The following is a 17,990-nucleotide window of genomic DNA, read 5'->3' as shown; positions in this document are numbered from 1 at the left end:
CTCTTTATTTCTTGCAGGTACTGTACCTGCCAATGAGTAGAATATGGTTCCGTTCTCTCCTTCATCTGGGTCTCTGGCCTGCAGCGAGCCGAGAAATACCCCAGAGGACTGACCTTCTGCAACCTATGAGTTAAAAATCAGAATACATTTCATTAAAGACCATAACACAATATTTGTTCTGCCTGTCTGTGTTTCTGTTCTTGTGTGCCATCACCTGTATGATGAGACTTTTTCCTGACTGGCTGTGGGGGAAAGCAGGGCTGTTATCATTGTCATCAAGCACAGTGATAAAGGCTGTGCCTGTGGCGCTGCGAGAGGGCGAACCACCGTCTTGAACCACCACCACCAGCTGGTAGCTAGACTGCTGCTCTCTGTCCAGAGTAGTCCTTGTACTGATCTCACCTGGGAAGAGAAGGACTTGGATGAGAGGGGTTTTATGCCAAGGCACACATTCAGAGCACTGGAGTTATGATGAAAGCTTTCAGAGCAGCACACTTTGACAAGTAATATACATGCACAGTGCTGAGCGCACACAGATATACATATTTCTGAAGGATGGCAGATGCTGTAGACTCGTAAATCAGCCAGAAACTAATCTCAAATCAGAGTCTGAGTCTCCACCCACAGACTAACAGGCTCAGCAGGCCAATTAGAGCCCAGCACGACGCGTTGTGCTGCTGTCACCATCATTTTACTAATTTATGACAGTGGGGAAGAGACAGCTATAGTCCTTCATCTTCTAGAGATGACTTGGTAAGTTGACTAAACATTGATTAAATAATTCAATGGAATTCTGTGTATAAATATATACAATTATATCATCAGCTATAATTATATCATCAGCTGCTTTGTCAACAGCAGTTTTATTAAAGCATGACATAGCTCTGTTTTAGAGGCATCTCTCTCTTGAACATCTCCAAACACATCTTTACATAACGTATGACGTTTATGGGTTTTATGCACAGGTTTTTTTTCTTGCAATCACCATTCTAACACACAATCTGAGAGACCAGCAGTTAAAGCTGTTGTGATGAATATTATTACCTGTGTTGGAGTTTATCTGAAAGTAGCGATCAGGGTGCAGAAAGCGGTAGCTGAGGCGTCCGTTGGGGCCACTGTCTCTATCTAAGGCCGTGACGTGACCAAAGCCCGATCCTGCTGGCAGGTTCTCTCTCACAGCCATGAAGACCCTCTCCTGTGTGAGCCGAGGAGAGTTGTCATTCTCATCAGTCACTGCTATCCGCACTGTGGCACTACCTGTCTTCTTCAACTGTCCTTGACCTTGGCTGGCCAGCACCGTTAGAAGATAAATGTCCTTGACTTCTCTGTCTAGGGCGCTTTTCACAAACAGCCAGCCACTGTCTGCAGCGATGCCAAACCCGGCAGCATCTCCATCTGGACGCAGGTGATATGCCAGGGGACTGAAGTGACCTGAGCCAGGGGTTTCTCTGTTCAGAGCCCTGACCTGCAGGAAGCGTGTGTTTAAGGGAGTCCCTTCTTTGAGCTCTACACGGTAGGTGAGGGTATCAAACACAGGTCCCTGGTCATTCTCTGCCTGGACATGAACCACAAGCATGAAGGTGGCACTAAGCTGGGGTACTCCACTATCCTTGGCAATCACCTGGAGGTCATAACGAGGAGTACTCTCATAGTTTAGTTTCCCTACCAATCGGATCTCTCCACTGCTGCGCTCTATGCTGAAGGTCCTCTGGATTCCATTTGGAGAGTTAAGATCGAAGGTGAGTTGTCCATTGACTCCAGAGTCTCTGTCCTCAGCCTGGACCCGATACATCACTGTGCCCATTTCCGTATGCCCTGGCAGCAGCAGAGACTCAGAGGACGAGGGCAGAAACACAGGCGGGTTATCGTTGATGTCAGCAATGGTAATGTGGACACGGGTCTGGCCAAAGGCAGGGGGGCTGCCACTACGGGCCTGCACCTCCAAATCCAGAGATGACTGGGCTTCATGATCCAAGGATAGACTGGTCCTTAAGGCCCCCGTGTCAGGATCCACTGTAAAGTAGCCTGCAGGGTCCCCAGAGCTGATGGTATAGGAGATATCCCTAGAGGTGCCTAGGAAGGGAGAACGATGACAAAAACCAGAAACATGTCACCATGGCCCTGGAGATTGAGCTAAAAGCACTGAAGTAACAGTATACCCCAACGTTGTAATTTTTCAATTTTCATGACTGTAACAGAGCTCAGAAAAATAACTCAGAAAGTGAATACATAAACAAAGTTGTGAAATGTATTTTTTGATTGATGAGATAGGTGTGTATAGTGGCCAAGTGCCTATATGTAAAAGTGCAGGGAGCAGAAAGTAAACTGATTAGAGCACAGTCTAGTGTTGCTGATACATTTGTACTTTTCAATATGGGTCGTCAGGCTCCTGAGTGAGTGAGCAAACAAACTGATTTGACTGACTTGAGTGATTAATAAAGAACAAGAATGTGCTTGTAGACTCTACCTGTCTTACTGCTGGCCAGGACAAAGCCGACGACCGTCCCTCGCAAGACGTCCTCGGATACAGTAAAATAGTACTGAGTCTGTTCGAACATAGGTGGAGCCACCAGCCCCGCCACTACACTAATGTTGACTCTGGCATTGACTCTGGCAACCAGACCACCACCATCCTGAGCAGAGATCACCATGGGAATGACAGAGTTGGTCTTTCCATAGACTGACCGAGACAGGGAGATCACACCTACAAAAATAAGACCGTCGACAATGTGGAAACAGGCTTCTCTTTACATTACATAACATTATAAACCATGCAAAACAATACCAATAATAATACATCTATTTTAATATTTTGAAAATAGAGTATACAGGAAGGAACTGGGAAATGAATTGTGCCCACCTGTGTCTTTGTTAAGAGTAAAGTAAGGGGAGGCCCCTCCAGGTACTGTCTTGTATGTAATTTTTCCATTCTCGCCTGAGTCAGGGTCATAGGCCGTCACTCTGACAACAGATGTCCCGGGGGCGCTCTGTGTGCTCAGGCTGACAGCGTAGCTGACTGGGTAGAAGGCAGGTCTGTTATCATTAATGTCCACCAGATCTACCTTCACGTAGGTTACTGAGCTCAGTCCACCCTGCAGAGGAAACAAAAAGCTCCTTTGTAAAACCTTGACATATATTAAATCATGAGCAGAAAAAAACACAACTGAAAGCAGGATTTAGGCCACATTAATGGTGCAAGTAGACCGCATTACTTGTGAAAGTCAGTAAAAGTGAAAACCAGCAGTAAACCCTGTTAAAATGTGGACGTATAGCCGTAGCCTCTAAAATATAGTCCCAGCTGGTTTGTGCAGGGATACACATTGATAGTTTCCCTCGGGAAAGAGCAATATGTCATGACCCGTGAAGGGTGAGAGGGCCCGCTGCAACCGTACAATCTGTTTCATAGGCTTTTCATTTGCAGAGAATACAGTGCAGGCTTTTGATTTGGACCAGGTGGCAAAAAGGAGGGAGGCGGGAGTCCAACTTGTTAAAATATTACTGCCTGACAGTTGAGGCATTTCTCCATCTGATTGCTTTAACATGGCCGTAGTAGTTTTCTTTCATTTTAAACCTTTTATTTGCTAAGTATTATCTGGCAGAAGGAGAACAGGATATATTATTTTTTAGGAAGTCTGCCATGGAAAGCCATTCAAGATTTGTTTTTTGCTTGGCTACTCAAAAGTTTTATTTTTCTGCACAGTTGGCCATGTCTCTGCTCTCCTGTCTGACTGAAAAGCATTGCAGCTGTGTTTATAGGATTACTTCGTGGCTCAATGGATTCATATTAAGCATGATTTAAAAAAAAGCTCACCCCATCCACTGCAGTAACAGCAAAGTCGTAGCTGGCCGGCCCTTGATCTCTGTCGAGTGCAGCACTAGTGCAGATCTGGCCAGTCTCCTTGCCAATGGTGAACTGAGAGGGAGCGGCGCTGTTCATGCCGGAGCCAAGGGAGTAGGCGATGGAGCCAAAAGAGCCACCGTCTGCATCGGTCGCCGTCACCTACAGAGAAGAAAACATGCTATTGGTTAAACATTTCAAAATTGTGCATTAACATTAAATGCATTAAGTTGTAAGATAAATATCCTACAGGATAAACTCAGCAGTTTCCGTACTCATTAATAATACTACCCTAAAGCTGCCGCAGATCAGATATAAATACTATTAGAGGGATGTAAGAGTGGTGGCAATCTACAAACTGAAACAAGAGCCCCATACCAGGTGCCTTTTGAAAGCATCTTTGGATCTGGTCTTTGTTGTTTATCTGAGCCTGAGCGTGAGCCAAACATGCTCTTTGGCAGAAAGGGGCTCTGTGGGAATGAAGGAGGATGACTTCTGCAGGCTCTGGGATGGCTGCCAGCAGGAAAACTGCCTGCTTCGGGAGTGGCGTCTGTCTGCAGAGGGCAGTGACAGGGACGGCTGGGCAACATTGGAGTACCGCACAGTATGCTTCAGGGCCTCACGTTTTACCCTAATGTAATGTCCCACTTGCGGTCTGGTTTTAATAATGCCGCACAACTACAGAGGGCTGGAACCGGTGGAGCTATTAAAGCAGCTCACAAGCCATCAGCCGGGGAGCCGACTCACTTACAGGATCTCCCAAGACAGCGCAAAGCAAATAGACCAATCAGATCGTGTCCCTGGGGACCAGAAGTGTAATTGTTTGCAAGTGTTGGCTCTGGATGGCAGTTTGCAGGATAATAAAGGAGGGTTAAACCTCACAAGTTGATTAGAATTCTCTTTTCTTCCATCATTTATAAATAGATCTTTCTAAGGAAACAATAATTGGAAGAAGAAAGCTAAATTCATGCGGAGGGGCTCCAACACTCAGTGGCGGGGGAGTCTTCTCTGCATAAAAAGGAGTATTCGTCAGGAACATTGCCAAGAGAAATAAGGCAAACCATGCTAATCATCAAAAGCTGAGATGTTTTTAAAATGGCATTGAGTGTGAGTAGATGGAAATCATTCATTCAAGGCGATGAAGGTTTGGCAGCCGTAATTCAGGCTCCATCTCTTTCCTGAGCAGATGGCAGACGGGGGACTCACAGAGCATGCCCCACACTCTGACTGCAACTCCTAACAGAGGGCGAGTAGTGTGTAGGAGTGAGAGAGTTGTAAAGCTGGCAGAGACGCAAGCCAAAGAGAAGAATAATAAACCACATGAGGAAAGGGGAAACCAAGAGCAATACAAGAAAGCTACTCCATCTTGTAGCGCACATAGGCTGCAGCTTACTGTAATATGTTATCATTTTGCAGGGGGACAAGTTATTTCTAACAATCCTACAGCTCTATATGCTTGTTTTCTTCACAGTTGTGTGATGAGGGTCAGCTGGAACATTGTAGTAATACCATGGGTCTTACAAAAAAAACGTTCAAAATCCAGCAGATATGCTACAAACATTTCCAAACAGGACTGTAGGAAAATATTTCCCCCCTTGTGACTGTCTCATTCGTGGCAGGCAATGAATGTACGAGGTATTTCAGCAGAATCCAAGTAGCTTTCGAATTTAGCCCAACACTTTTTTTTACAAAGTACAACCATATTTATGATACCAAAAAGAAAGAAAGAGAAAAAAGAAAATGAAAAATACTTTTTGTGGGGTGAGAGATGCAGCTCTTTTCACTCTATGAAACTATAATGATACACAGGAGAATGAACTAGTGTGTTTAAACTTAACACACAGTTGAAATGAGGGTTCTCAGTCAGTTTTAAAAGTTAAAACTTGAGCAAGGTCCAGTGGCACAGTGTGGGCTGCCGAGATACTGAGCTTTCTGTTAAAAACAAATTCAGAAGGGAGGATTGAGTGATGGGTATACCATGAAATTAATTAGCATGAGGAGGATCTGGAGCTTTGATAATTACCCTTCTCCCAGCGCTCCAGTACTGCGCAAAGTGGTGAGGATATATGGTTTAAAATCCTGAGAGTAATACAGTATGTTCCTTGAGTTAAGTGTATTGCTTTTTGTGGGGGAACAGGGGAATATAAATAACCACACAATCACATTTGCATACATTCTAACCACTGTAAGTAAATGCCTGAAGCAAATTAGTCTATTTTGAAATCTGCAGAGATTGCAATTTCAGTTCCACTCTTATTTCTAAGTTAATAGCAGCATATCAGTGTCATCTTGCTGGAACACAGAGACTTGTCTGTCTGGGAGTTTATAATTATTCAGCCACACATATACAATGACATATGAGGTCATATGCAAATGAAAACTGAGCAGGACAATTAGCCAAACCTCAAACCATGAACCTTGAGAGACGGAGATGACCTTAACAACATACAGCCTCTGGCGTCACAGATAATAATAAATCACAAAGATAACTACCTTCTCTACGTCTAGTGTACATTAAGGAAAAGGAAATATTCATAACCAAGAAAGTTATTTGAGATGTAGTAGGAATTCTCCTCCCTGCAGCAGAGATAATAATAACTCTCACAACTTTGGACCAACCACGGATACACGGGGCCTCTCATTCTGTTTCCCACTGACTTTTCACTCTTTCTAGGTATTACGCAAAGTCTCTATTTCTATTGGATTAAAAGTTCAAAAGCAGGAGTAATCTTAGATCATCAGAAGCAGCCAGCAGTATTCTCCCTACACTCTGTGTGTGTGAGTGAGGCATGATGGGAGCTGTCTTATCAGCAGGGGAAAGGCAACGTTTGGCCGAGTCCTTAGTAAAACAAGCTGGGGGAATCCAAAGATAACTGGGGTACTTGTGGTTCTCCCATCAGATTCCAGGAGCCTTCCAGAGGAGACTGTCCAATCAAGAGAACAGGATTCGCAGGAGAAAACATGCCTTTGAATGTTTATGTATAAGATGTTCATATGGAATAATGATCCTGAGGCTTTTGGATGCTTCACCGTGTTCTGGCCCATGTCCTCGCTTCCTGGTCTGAGAGAGAGCCAGGACTGCAGAAAAACAAGCCCGGGGTTTGGGTGCGTTCTATTTTTAGAGTTGAATTTCCTCAAACTATTAGAATGATGTGGCTTTTTAGTTATTTTACTTTGGTGGATATTACCAGACGTATCTCAGCGTGACCTTATTTTCCCAAACTCACTGCTCCGCTATCCATCTTTATTCTGCAGCCATGTAAAAAAGCTCCACGGTGGAAAGAGCTTGAGTAAAAACCTGTGAGTAAATGAATGATGTAGAGCCGAAACCATTGAAGCCAACAAGGGGTGAAATGAAGGGGATGTAGTTTTTAATCATGCTTCCCATATTTTGGAGTGCCCAGTCAAACAAATCTGTCTCACGTAGTCCTTAGTGAAACCAGCCAATCACGACTGCACCTCTGCCAATCCAAATAGGCCACAAATGACGGAGTGTGCATGTAAATGTTTGCCAACTGGGAAATTATCGCACACATCAGTCAAACTCTGCTTGCACGCATTTGTTGAGTGTACCTTAGATACATAAGCAAAGACACCGGTGTACAAACACTGGGGATACAATTAATGCTCATTACAAGCTTGTGATGCCTGCAGAGCAAGTGAGCGAGAGCATTTTCATTCTGCACTCTGATTATACCAAGATCTTCTTTGTATTCACTCGGAGCTCTTTTTGAACAAACTAAGCCCAGATAAGTATGCAGCAGTGGCTACCGTGACTCTAGGCCAGTGGTTCTTTTTCTGTCAGGCCCCCCTTTGGAGAAAAAACACAAAGTCGGGCCCCCCCCAACACAAATAGTCACGTAATGGGCCAAGTTAACATTTATTAAAATACATCAATATGAACGTGAGCATTCCTTTAAAAAAAAGAAATCCAAAAATCACTTGCTAGAACAGTGATAATAAAACAATGCTCCATAAGTCTGTGTGCTCAAACAAATAAATATACGTAATACAATTGTGCAATCCCTTTGCTCGAACAATAAACTAAATACTTTTGCAATCTTGCCAAAAAAATAAAGAAGAAAATTGCTGATATTTGGCAAAAAGTGGTTCTTACACAGCATTAGTGGCTGCAAAAAAAATGAGCCTCTGTGCATGCACATTTCTTCAAAATGGGGGTGGTGGGTGTGGTTGCAAGCTCAGTGGCGGCGCCAGACACAGAGGAATTTTCTTTGGGGGTGCTTGTGTGAGGTAGCTTGAGTTTCATTGAGGGTCCTCAAACATGTAGGGTTTCCCATTACTGTACGGTCGCTCAGTTGATTGTTGGTACTGCAAAACACTCCCACGCAAACCAACAGTGTATCCGCGAATGTTTACATGAAAGGCTCGAAATCAGCTCACGGGATTATAGGTGTTACCACAGGGGTTTAAAAGCTTTATTTTTAAAAGTGGGGAGTGGAAACTAAACATCTCTAGGGGGGTCCCCGGGATTTTCTTTTTTTTTTAATATTGAAGTTAGTTAAATGCATCAATCTGGGCACTTGTGGAGAGCAAAATGAAGAGATCTATGGATACATCACTCAACACCCATATGAAACGGAACTGTAAACAGATTTACTTTTTCTTTATGGATATTTTACAAATCAAGGCAAGGCAAGGCAAGTTTATTTATATAGCACCTTTCAACACAAGGCAATTCAAAGTGCTTTACAAAAAACGAAACAAGCCATGTACACTCCCCTTTTAAACTGTATTCTTGTTTTACTGTCATATTTCATAACTGTTTTTCATTTATTCTGTTATGTTTGTATACCTATAGCCTAATGATCATATACAGTAAACGTGTGCTTCGGAAATAATTGTTTACATTAAACCCACTGAGATAACTAATCTCAGTGGGTTAATCTAAACACAGAGAGAGTCCTTTACCTCACTGAGCTGAGGTTATCTGAGCCTCTCAGTCTAAACAGGCGCGGGAGAGTTTCTCCCCCAACCTTGTTGTTGAAAAAAGCTCCTTATATCTGTTAGCGTACAGAGCTAGCTAGCACCAGATGCTAACAACAAACAATCTACGGTACCGGTGCTCGCTCTCTCCTCTCTCTCTTCTATAGACGTCAGAGTTCAGATATAATACAGAGGATATTATAGAGAGATCGCATAGAGAGTTTAGATAATATCAATATAGATAGATGAGATATAGGCTCTCTATCTCTATCTCTATCTCTCTCCTTCTCTCTCTCTCTCTCTCTCTCTCTCTCTCTCTCTCTTCTCTCTCTCTCTTCTCGCACACCAAAATGGCTCATTCCCACACCAAACACACCACACAACACACACACACACCACACACACACACACACACACACCCACAAACACACACACAACAAACACACACACCACACCACACACACACACACACACACACACACACACAACACACACACACACCACACACACACACACACACACACACACAGCAGCCGAGTTTGAATGAAACACAGAGAGACCCAGACTTACTTGTACTGTAGAATATTATTTTCGAATCAATCATTTTTCAAATTATGAATTTCACACATAAAAATAAAAAAGACATACATTTCTTCTTGACAAGTAAAAAAAGTGAGATTTTCCAGATATTCATTAAATTATGCCTAATAATCAATATCAAACATAATTCTGCTGAGAGTTTCACAGACATGGCCAAAGTCTGTAATATTAGGACTCCCACAAGAGCAATTCAATGCAGCGTGTGACTGATTGATGGAGTGTCATGGAGATCATTAAAAGACACTGAAGACAAAGAGGAAAGCGTAGGCTCAAAGAAATCAAAAGAGTGGGCACATTGCAGAAATCTGGACTGAGAGTTACTTTGGGAAGTCACAGCTGGTGTGAAGCCGTGTACACTCCTCTCTCTCTATTGTCCTGGCATCACTTATGAGGACAGCAGAGATGAGGAGAGTGAGGCAGAGACTTCCTAAAGGACTCTTTCACTACATGTTGAAGTAGCAGATAGGCAGGTTAGAGACATTTTGACATGTCGGCCACCACACTAAAGACCTAGACAAAGACTGCACGCGCCCGGTGGAAGGAAGAAGCCCACACACTGTTGACCAATATATCTAAACTCTAAACATTAACCGCATAGACAGGTTTGTCTGGAGTACGACCAACCATATGTGAAAGATTTTCGTGGTTACCAAGGAGACAGAAAGCTGAAATATGCACTGCATAGTTTAAGACATGTGTAAGGTCTCCACAGGCTGACAATAAATTGTACCAAACTGTGGCCTGTGATGTCTTGCTGTCATTGTATAAAGTGTGATAAAAGTAATAAAATGTCAACAGACATCTGAGCTCAAAGACAATGAAGGGCGTTCAAGAATCATCCTAGCTTATTGTATAGATGCTGTATGTCTACAGGCAGGTATATATAGATAGAGAAAGCCACAGCTGATACAGTGGTCTTCCTAAGACATTATTACCTGTCTGACAGACTATGCATATGCTCTGCGCTGTTTCTGGCCGTGAGGGGAACCAATAAAAATGGTCCTGAGATTGCTTTGACCTTTTTGTTGGGGCTTTGCATTTAGCTTATTCCTTCTTCATGGCAATGCTTGCATTGTAAAGTGGCAGTCCTACTATATGCTGGTATAACTTCGGAAACCAATGTATTTCATGGCACTCTGTTAGAATTTTTAAATTCCAGTTCTACAAATTGAAAAGTTTATTTGATGGTGTTGCCGCAGGAAGGGTCAGGGGGTCATCAAATGAATTAAAATTCACCCTCTAGTGACCATTCATCTGCAAGTGGAATTTAATGAAAATCCAGAGTTTCTGAGACATCTGATCATGTGTTAGTGTCAGAAAAAACTGTTAAATTAAAGGAAGTGCAAGACAAAAAGGCAGCAGGGGTCATGTACTGTTTTGAAAAGAAGGACTCCAATATACTTCATTTTGTTTGGGAGAATAACTTTTTGTGTGGCATGGAAAATAAAAAGCTATTCATAGGAAACACTCCAAATACATAAATTCAAGCGTGACTCTGACTTTGAGCTCTCAATTATCCTTTGCATAATTTCTGTTGTAAAAGCCTCAACAACATAACACTGGCATTGGCACATCAACATATTCCTAATAATTACAGACCAAACAGCTATGCACAGTTGCTTTCATTATTAGCAATTCAAATTCACTCCTTCAGTATCCCAGCATGACTTCACATGAACAATCCATTCCAGATTTGTCAAGTCCTCTCTGGGTCCAGATGTCCGTTAAAATACATCTGCTGTATTGGGGTATCCCTGTGAAACACCATATAACTGTCGAGGTTAGTAACAATCTTAATCAAACTGATTTCTCTAAAGATATACAGTTATGTGCCGGTTGCCAAATCAAATGACCCAGAACTGTCATTTCACATTGGGAATGAATTCCAAAGTCCTGGCAGGGCTAATGATTTGACCAGAGTACAGCTGTAAACGAACACTAAAGAATTCCATTACACATGTGATGAAGGATAAACATGACAACAGATAATATTTGAAAGTACATTTCCAGAATGATATGGTCTTGACGTAATTCGGTTGCCTGAAGAAACAGAACAACTTTTTTGTTACTTCTGAACAGCAAAGCAACATTTGCCAAGCTTATGGCCCAGCAGTTCGTACTGGCCTAGTTTCTTCCAACGGGATTGTCTTAGCTCAGGATATAAAAGAAACTACTTTCTGACATGAGGAGACAAAGAAGTATTGATTTCTAAATCAACAATAGGTCCATGAACTGCAGCTCTTCATCTTCCTCTGTGTAGTGCACCGACAAAAATGTGGAGGACAGAAGGTTAGAGCGGTGTAAGGTCCACGTATCTGGCAGAGGAACAGAGGGGAGGGGATATAGCAGACAGGGATATAATCACACTCGATGCTAGAGTGCAGACACGGGACAGGATAGGGTTTCTGTCTCTTTCCTTTCCTCTCAAACATCCCTCACCATAACTACTACACTGCTGGAAAAAGTGAGTCCAAACATAGTGACAGAGTTCTGTGAGCGAAACGGCCAGAAGGTCAATCTGCTGATGAATTACATGTGAAAGAACATGCCATTTAGATACATAAAGCTGAATGACTAACGTTGCATTTTTAAAGATGGTGTTTTGTTATGCAATCCTAATAAAGTCGCAGCTTGGCATTCATTATCATACTTTTTCCAAAAGAACACCCAGTAAACAGGCTGCCTGTCAGTGGCTTTATTTTGTGCGTAATAAAGACAGAATCTAACAAATAAGAAATGTGTTCAGAAATAAATATGCCTCTTCACTTTTAAGTACAGTTAAAAAATGCCTCTAGATGTTTCTGAACCTGTTGGGGTCTACCACACATTTTTGAAGTCTCACAATACTTAAAATATATGCAGGCAGTCTTTGTAGTTTTTGCAATTTAAGTGTTGCTGCTACAGACTTCAGTTGTTGGAAGTCAGGTGGCCTGCCTACTTTTTTACTTTCATTAGACTTTCCTTTAAAACTGAAGCATCTGTCTTTCATCTATACCTTGCATCTGGAGGTGATTAGCATCAAACCATTTAAGGAGGGTTCCAGAAAAGGCAAAGCAGAGGAGAGACATTGTGCAGCTAAGGAAAAAAAGGTAGCACTACGTAGGGCAGAATGGAGTGAAGCTTTATTCAAGACCAGAGAGGCAAATCTACTTTTTCAGCTTTTAAATGATTCATGCAGGTCAATAATAAAAAACAAATTATTGCAAATATGACAAAAGTGCCACTTAGGGCAAGGAATAGAAGTAGAAACGCAGATGTATTTTCCCCATAAAAAGATTATTTGTAGGGTACTACTGTGTGTCTACAGGCAAATCCGGGGTCATCAGGAAGGAATGTGACTTTTACACCTTGAAAACAAGTTAACAGTGTTTTTAAAACAGCCCTCTGGTGTCCTACTAACCCAGGCAATTTTTGATATAAGCCATGATCCCAACGTGTAGGATTTAATCTGTAGCTTTTATTAAAAATGTCCTGAAGAAGGACAACAAAATAAAACATTTTTGAAAAGCACATGGGTACAAATGTTAGCAGGGGTCCTGAAAGAGGTCCATGTGCCAGACATATTGTTGACCTTGGTGTGGGCTCACAGCTGGGGAGGACTCTACCATTATGTGCAGCATTTGCCACCACTTGTGCACAATATCAAGGGGGATACTCACCGAAAGTTCTACTTTGGCTATACAAATAAACATGACAAAAAAAAGTGTATGGATGTAGTGGTTTGTGTGGCGTTAACCCTTGGCCACCTAGAATGAGGCAGCTCAGTAACCCGTCTGAGAGGCTCCTGCTAAAAACATTAGCCTGTTTATTTTCCAAAGGTCAAATGGGAGAAACAACCCTGCCCCTGTTTTCGTATGCATGCTGACCACTGATTATCCAATGGAAAGAAAATATACGGAAAATTGCTTTGAGCTCTTTGTATTGAAGAATAAACATTTTAAATGATAATATAAAAACAACATGTGTATTATTTAAAACAAACAAGTGGGTTGGAAGAGCCAGCCTTTAACCTACTGTAGGTTTAGTGTTTTAATCGCCACGTGCTGAAAAGTGCTATATAAAATTGCTATATAAAATTGCCTTGCCTTGCCTTGCCTCTAATGGATGAACAATTGTTTGCGGATAGCTGGCTTGTAAATAGAGAATTCTAGATGGATTGGAAAACAAACACTTCACCCTTTTTCCAGGGGGCATTGTTAAAATAAATCCTCATTTATACCACAGTAATGTAAGAAAGTGCTTTACAAATGCAGCATTTTCAAATATGACTTCACCCCTAGCCGTGATGATTAACTCACACTTCATTCTACATCAGCACACAGAGTTGAGGGTCAGAATAACTCTGAAGTAATTCAACAAACCCAAATCACCACAAAGAAGACAGTCAGGCAAGTTAAAAGCATAAAAGCCTCCGGGATGTGGCCAGTGTGAGAGGTGAATTGATGCTAGAAGTTTGATGAGTAGATCCACTCTCACGAGACATCCACCAAGGGAAGTGGCCCTGCTTCTGACACCTGTGGAGCAGGTCCTCGGCTCCGTGTCAGCTTGTCATCCCTTTCACAACTATGCAATAGCAGTGCTAATCTCTGGTCTGCTGAGGCAGGCCAGGCGCTGCATCCCAGGGTCTGGGTAGGTGGGAGGGGAGCCAATATGAACCACACACAGCGTGTGTGGGTGCAGGAGCACCGACGTGGGCTAGGCTAATGCTACAGCTGCCTGCAGTGGGTGGGAGAAGGCCTACTGAGCATGGCATGCACAAACACAGCGCAGATGCAGTTTAAGAGCCAGATTGGACCCTGATTCCAAGAGATCCACAAGCCCGTTTGATGAGGTCTATGGAGTGATTCAACGCTGGAGTTCTTCCTCTTTTCTCTGTGTGAGCCAGGTGTACAGTACAAGCTGCTACATTCCTGTGATCAAGCAGCCTTTCAGTAAATGTGTGATCACAGCTGGCTACAAAGAAAACTGCATTCCTTAATACAGAACTAGTGGAATCTTATCTGCCCAAAAGGTATCTAGGAGATGGTCAACTCTTCATCTGTGACATGGATTCATATTCCCCAGTAGAGACATCTAAAGCATGTACCATGCAGCCACATGCTAAATGTATCTTTCGGTGGTCAACTCAAAGCAGTGCATACAATCGGTAATAATGAATAACACACTGGAGATATCCAATTTAAATTATCTTGACTGTGTTGATAGTTTGGCTTATCATACTGCATTTTGATTAAATCATCTTTCCATTACATTTGAATGACGAACTCTCAGAATCACTAACAGATGCTGATTATGTAACACTTATGGACGTGGCTACAGACATGTAGACACAAATATACAAGCAGAATTCAATCTGTGTGCATTATGTATTGCCCCTACAGCTGATTTCAGCAGTTAGATCAAGACAGGGAGGGATTGGTAAAGTTTCAAATGCAGTACAGAGAGATCCAGACCTGTGGTGGGGCATGGCCTCCAGTCTGCAGCTCTTACTCTATGCAACAGCATTATGGGGTTTTAATGAAATACCAAAACGTAATCTCTCTACTGCCTTCACTTCGCAGAAATAAGGAAATGGGAAAGGCATTGCACAAGAGGCAGTTTCCATAAAACACTGACATTTTTGGTTGTGGATTTCATAGTAGACATTTAGAAGTCACCCAGTATGGATGATATGTTTATTGACTTTTGGAATGCCATTGTAATTACATTTTAGCTTGCTGGAAAACAGTAATTAAAAAAAGTTTGGAAAGTATTGTGTCACTGTGTAGATGCTTATGTTGTGTCTAGACCTGTCCAGTCTCATAGGAGTATCACGGGGATGGGAAGATGTTCTATATTTGAAGCAATTAGGAATTTCAAAATGCACAATAAAGGTTTTTAAATTGCATTATTTCATTTCTATCAGGTCATTTGTCTCATAGAAAGGGTGTTTGCACATGCTGTATGTCTTACATGTTTTCAGTGATAGTGTTACACAGAAAAAGTTAATGCTTGAGAGAGCTTGACAAAGCCACTTAGTTCTGTGTGAAAACATAAATAGATCAATATATCATCAGCACAGTGCTTACATGTTCTCTAGGTGCATTAGGTAGGGGCTCCATTATGTGACAGTTCACATCAATACACAGCGTCTTAGCTCCAGGCAGTGGTGAATGATGAAGTTGACAGATGCTCCTGCTGTGATGTGGCTTCGAGACAATTTAACTGGACCATAATGTTGCCGCCATGTGGCACCAGCTTTTCATTTGATGTTTACTTAGCGAAGAAATCAGTCAGCCCTGGAGTCTAAAAACTTCCATGACTTGATCTTGTATGTAAAATAAAATGCTATTTATTTATAAAGTTAATGAACTGTTAATGGCATGTTTAGATCATTCAATGGTCAGTTGCTTTATTATAAGAGAGCAACATCCCAGTCCGAAAATCTCTTGTTACTAACACTTAGCATATTTGTAATGTTATTTATGATATTGATATATATGTCCTTATAAGTTATAGTGATGGCCTCTCTAATCTCATCTTCACAGTACCACTCATGGAGTAAGGTAATCCGTGCTGAGAGAGGAGAACTAACTCTAATGTTGCTTTTGAGGCGAGGCAGAGAAGAGGGGGGGTCAGGGCAACGAGGTCATGATGGCCTACTGGAACCATACACATAAACACACCCTGTCACTGACTGATAAACATTGCAAACAAATGAAGACTTCCCAGGCAGGGTTCTGGCATGCACGTGGTTTCTGCAGTAAAGTCTGTATAACTGTAAGTCCTGAAGAAGTCATCCCTGGTTCAGACGTGGGTTGGACTCAAAACACACTCTGGCAACGGAGGCGGTCCGGAGAGCTGAGTGTCTGTTTGGATCTCTTTCTTTTGTTTCACCAAGTCACATAATTGCGAGTCAACAACAGAGGCCCGTGTACAGATAGACAAATGAGTGTGTACACACACACACACACACACACACACACACACACACACACACACACACACACACACACACACACACACACACACACACACACACACACACACACACACACACACACACACACACACACACACACACACACACACACACACACACACAGTGTGTACGATACGTTTCTAAACAGTTCCTTGCCAACAACAAACAACAGCTGTTGTTCACATATAACTCCATCTCCGTCACATGGAGATGGCTAGAGATACTGGTGTTCCGTCATCAATACACTTTTCATCTTGTTTTCAAACTTTCTGGAAAAAGTGATAATGAGATCTTCCATATTTCCACATGTAAAACTACATCACCTCCTAAACAGGAACCGTCTCTGTTATGTTGGAGTCCCTTTCCTATTTGACATGGGCAATGTGGTTGCTTTGTGATATTTGTATGTTTACCATCTGAGATGTTCGCTCTGATTCATGAGCAGTGCTTTTTTTTCACACAAATTCTTTTGAAAGCAATAGGCAGGTTTCATTTCCTTGCAGGAATATTTATTTAGTTTCCAGCAAAATATTTAGGTGATAGAGTAATTATATTTTATCTTGTATACATGTCCAGTCCCCTCCTGCATGTGATTAATTTCAAACAATTCCTTCTGAGTATACATAAGGTAGTCAGTGAGCACTTCAGTTGTTTCTCAGAGCTAAAGGGACTTCCACAGTAAACATGTCCTCAGAAAGATTACTCTCACGCAAGCTCCTAAAAGGAACACACGCAAGTCTGAATCAAACATAATGAATCTATTTGAAAGATAAAAACCTGTTTGGGTTACACCAAAGTTTCGCTTTGGCCAGGACTTCCCCCTGATGTTCTCCATGTTATATTCATGCACACCTCAAATATATCTCACACACTAGGCAAGAGCACTTATCCACAAGCCTGGGTCTGTTCATTGATTACATTTCCGGCTTTTTGCTGAGACTTACATAGGATGGGGTTGTTATCATCTAGTGTCTGGACATAAGCTTCAGTATTAATTGCTTGTCCAGCTGTGCAAGAGAAGGTCCTTTATGTGCATTTGTTAGAGAGGTTTACTGATGATATTCTACAACCTTTCCACTGTCAGTAGTAGCAAATCAGAGGTTTCAACACACTATGTGTATCTGCTGTTAGTTTTTACAGGTGCTATTAAAAGGGTCAATTCACCCAAATCACAGAAAACACATTGGTAATCTGCCATTCACCATTGGCTCTGAAAAAAGAGGACATTGTTTCTTAAAAAACGGTGGTTTATTATGAATGATTAAATACATGAAAAAAAAAAAACTGTATATCTTTGATTATATTTTTGCTTAGACCTGATCCCAGCACCAATTGCTGTTTTGCTGCAGACAATAGGTCCTGGTAGAGATTTCCAAAAAAAATGTATCCGAGGTTTTCCATTTTTTTTATCAGATAAAAACAATTTAAGGACCACGAGGTTGAAGCAGCTTGAATATGAGCAAATCACTAAATCTGGAAAGAAAAACCTGGGCTCATTCCTAAATAAGGCCTACAAAAGTATATACCCGTTGTCAGGCTCACAAAAAGAACAACAATGAGCTGCAACAAGGGTTGATAAGGCTGTGAGGCAGTTGAAGGGCCTTAGTAAAATGACCCCTGGCTACAATATCTGACTGTGTCCCATTA

The 17,990-nt window shown here is 42.0% G+C and overlaps 1 protein-coding gene across 1 annotated transcript in view; it reads right to left on the bottom strand.

Moving 5' to 3' along the window:
- The window catches only part of LOC117457226 (protocadherin-16-like), a 78,935-nt gene that overhangs the window by 16,600 nt on the left and 44,345 nt on the right, over positions 1-17,990 (bottom strand). Inside the window, exons 3-8 of the mRNA XM_071205157.1 lie at positions 3,812-4,000; positions 2,861-3,092; positions 2,468-2,704; positions 1,045-2,073; positions 215-402; positions 27-123 (exon numbers count right to left, since the gene is read on the bottom strand). Coding sequence (XP_071061258.1) covers positions 27-123; positions 215-402; positions 1,045-2,073; positions 2,468-2,704; positions 2,861-3,092; positions 3,812-4,000 — 1,972 coding nt within the window. The remainder of the gene's footprint in view (positions 1-26; positions 124-214; positions 403-1,044; positions 2,074-2,467; positions 2,705-2,860; positions 3,093-3,811; positions 4,001-17,990) is intronic.

The sequence above is a fragment of the Pseudochaenichthys georgianus genome, chromosome 13 (assembly GCF_902827115.2).
Source record: "Pseudochaenichthys georgianus chromosome 13, fPseGeo1.2, whole genome shotgun sequence".
In the NCBI taxonomy this organism is placed as follows: Eukaryota; Metazoa; Chordata; class Actinopteri; order Perciformes; family Channichthyidae; genus Pseudochaenichthys; species Pseudochaenichthys georgianus.
Note: the sequence above shows the minus strand (reverse complement) of the source record. Positions and strands in the feature narration are given on the sequence as shown.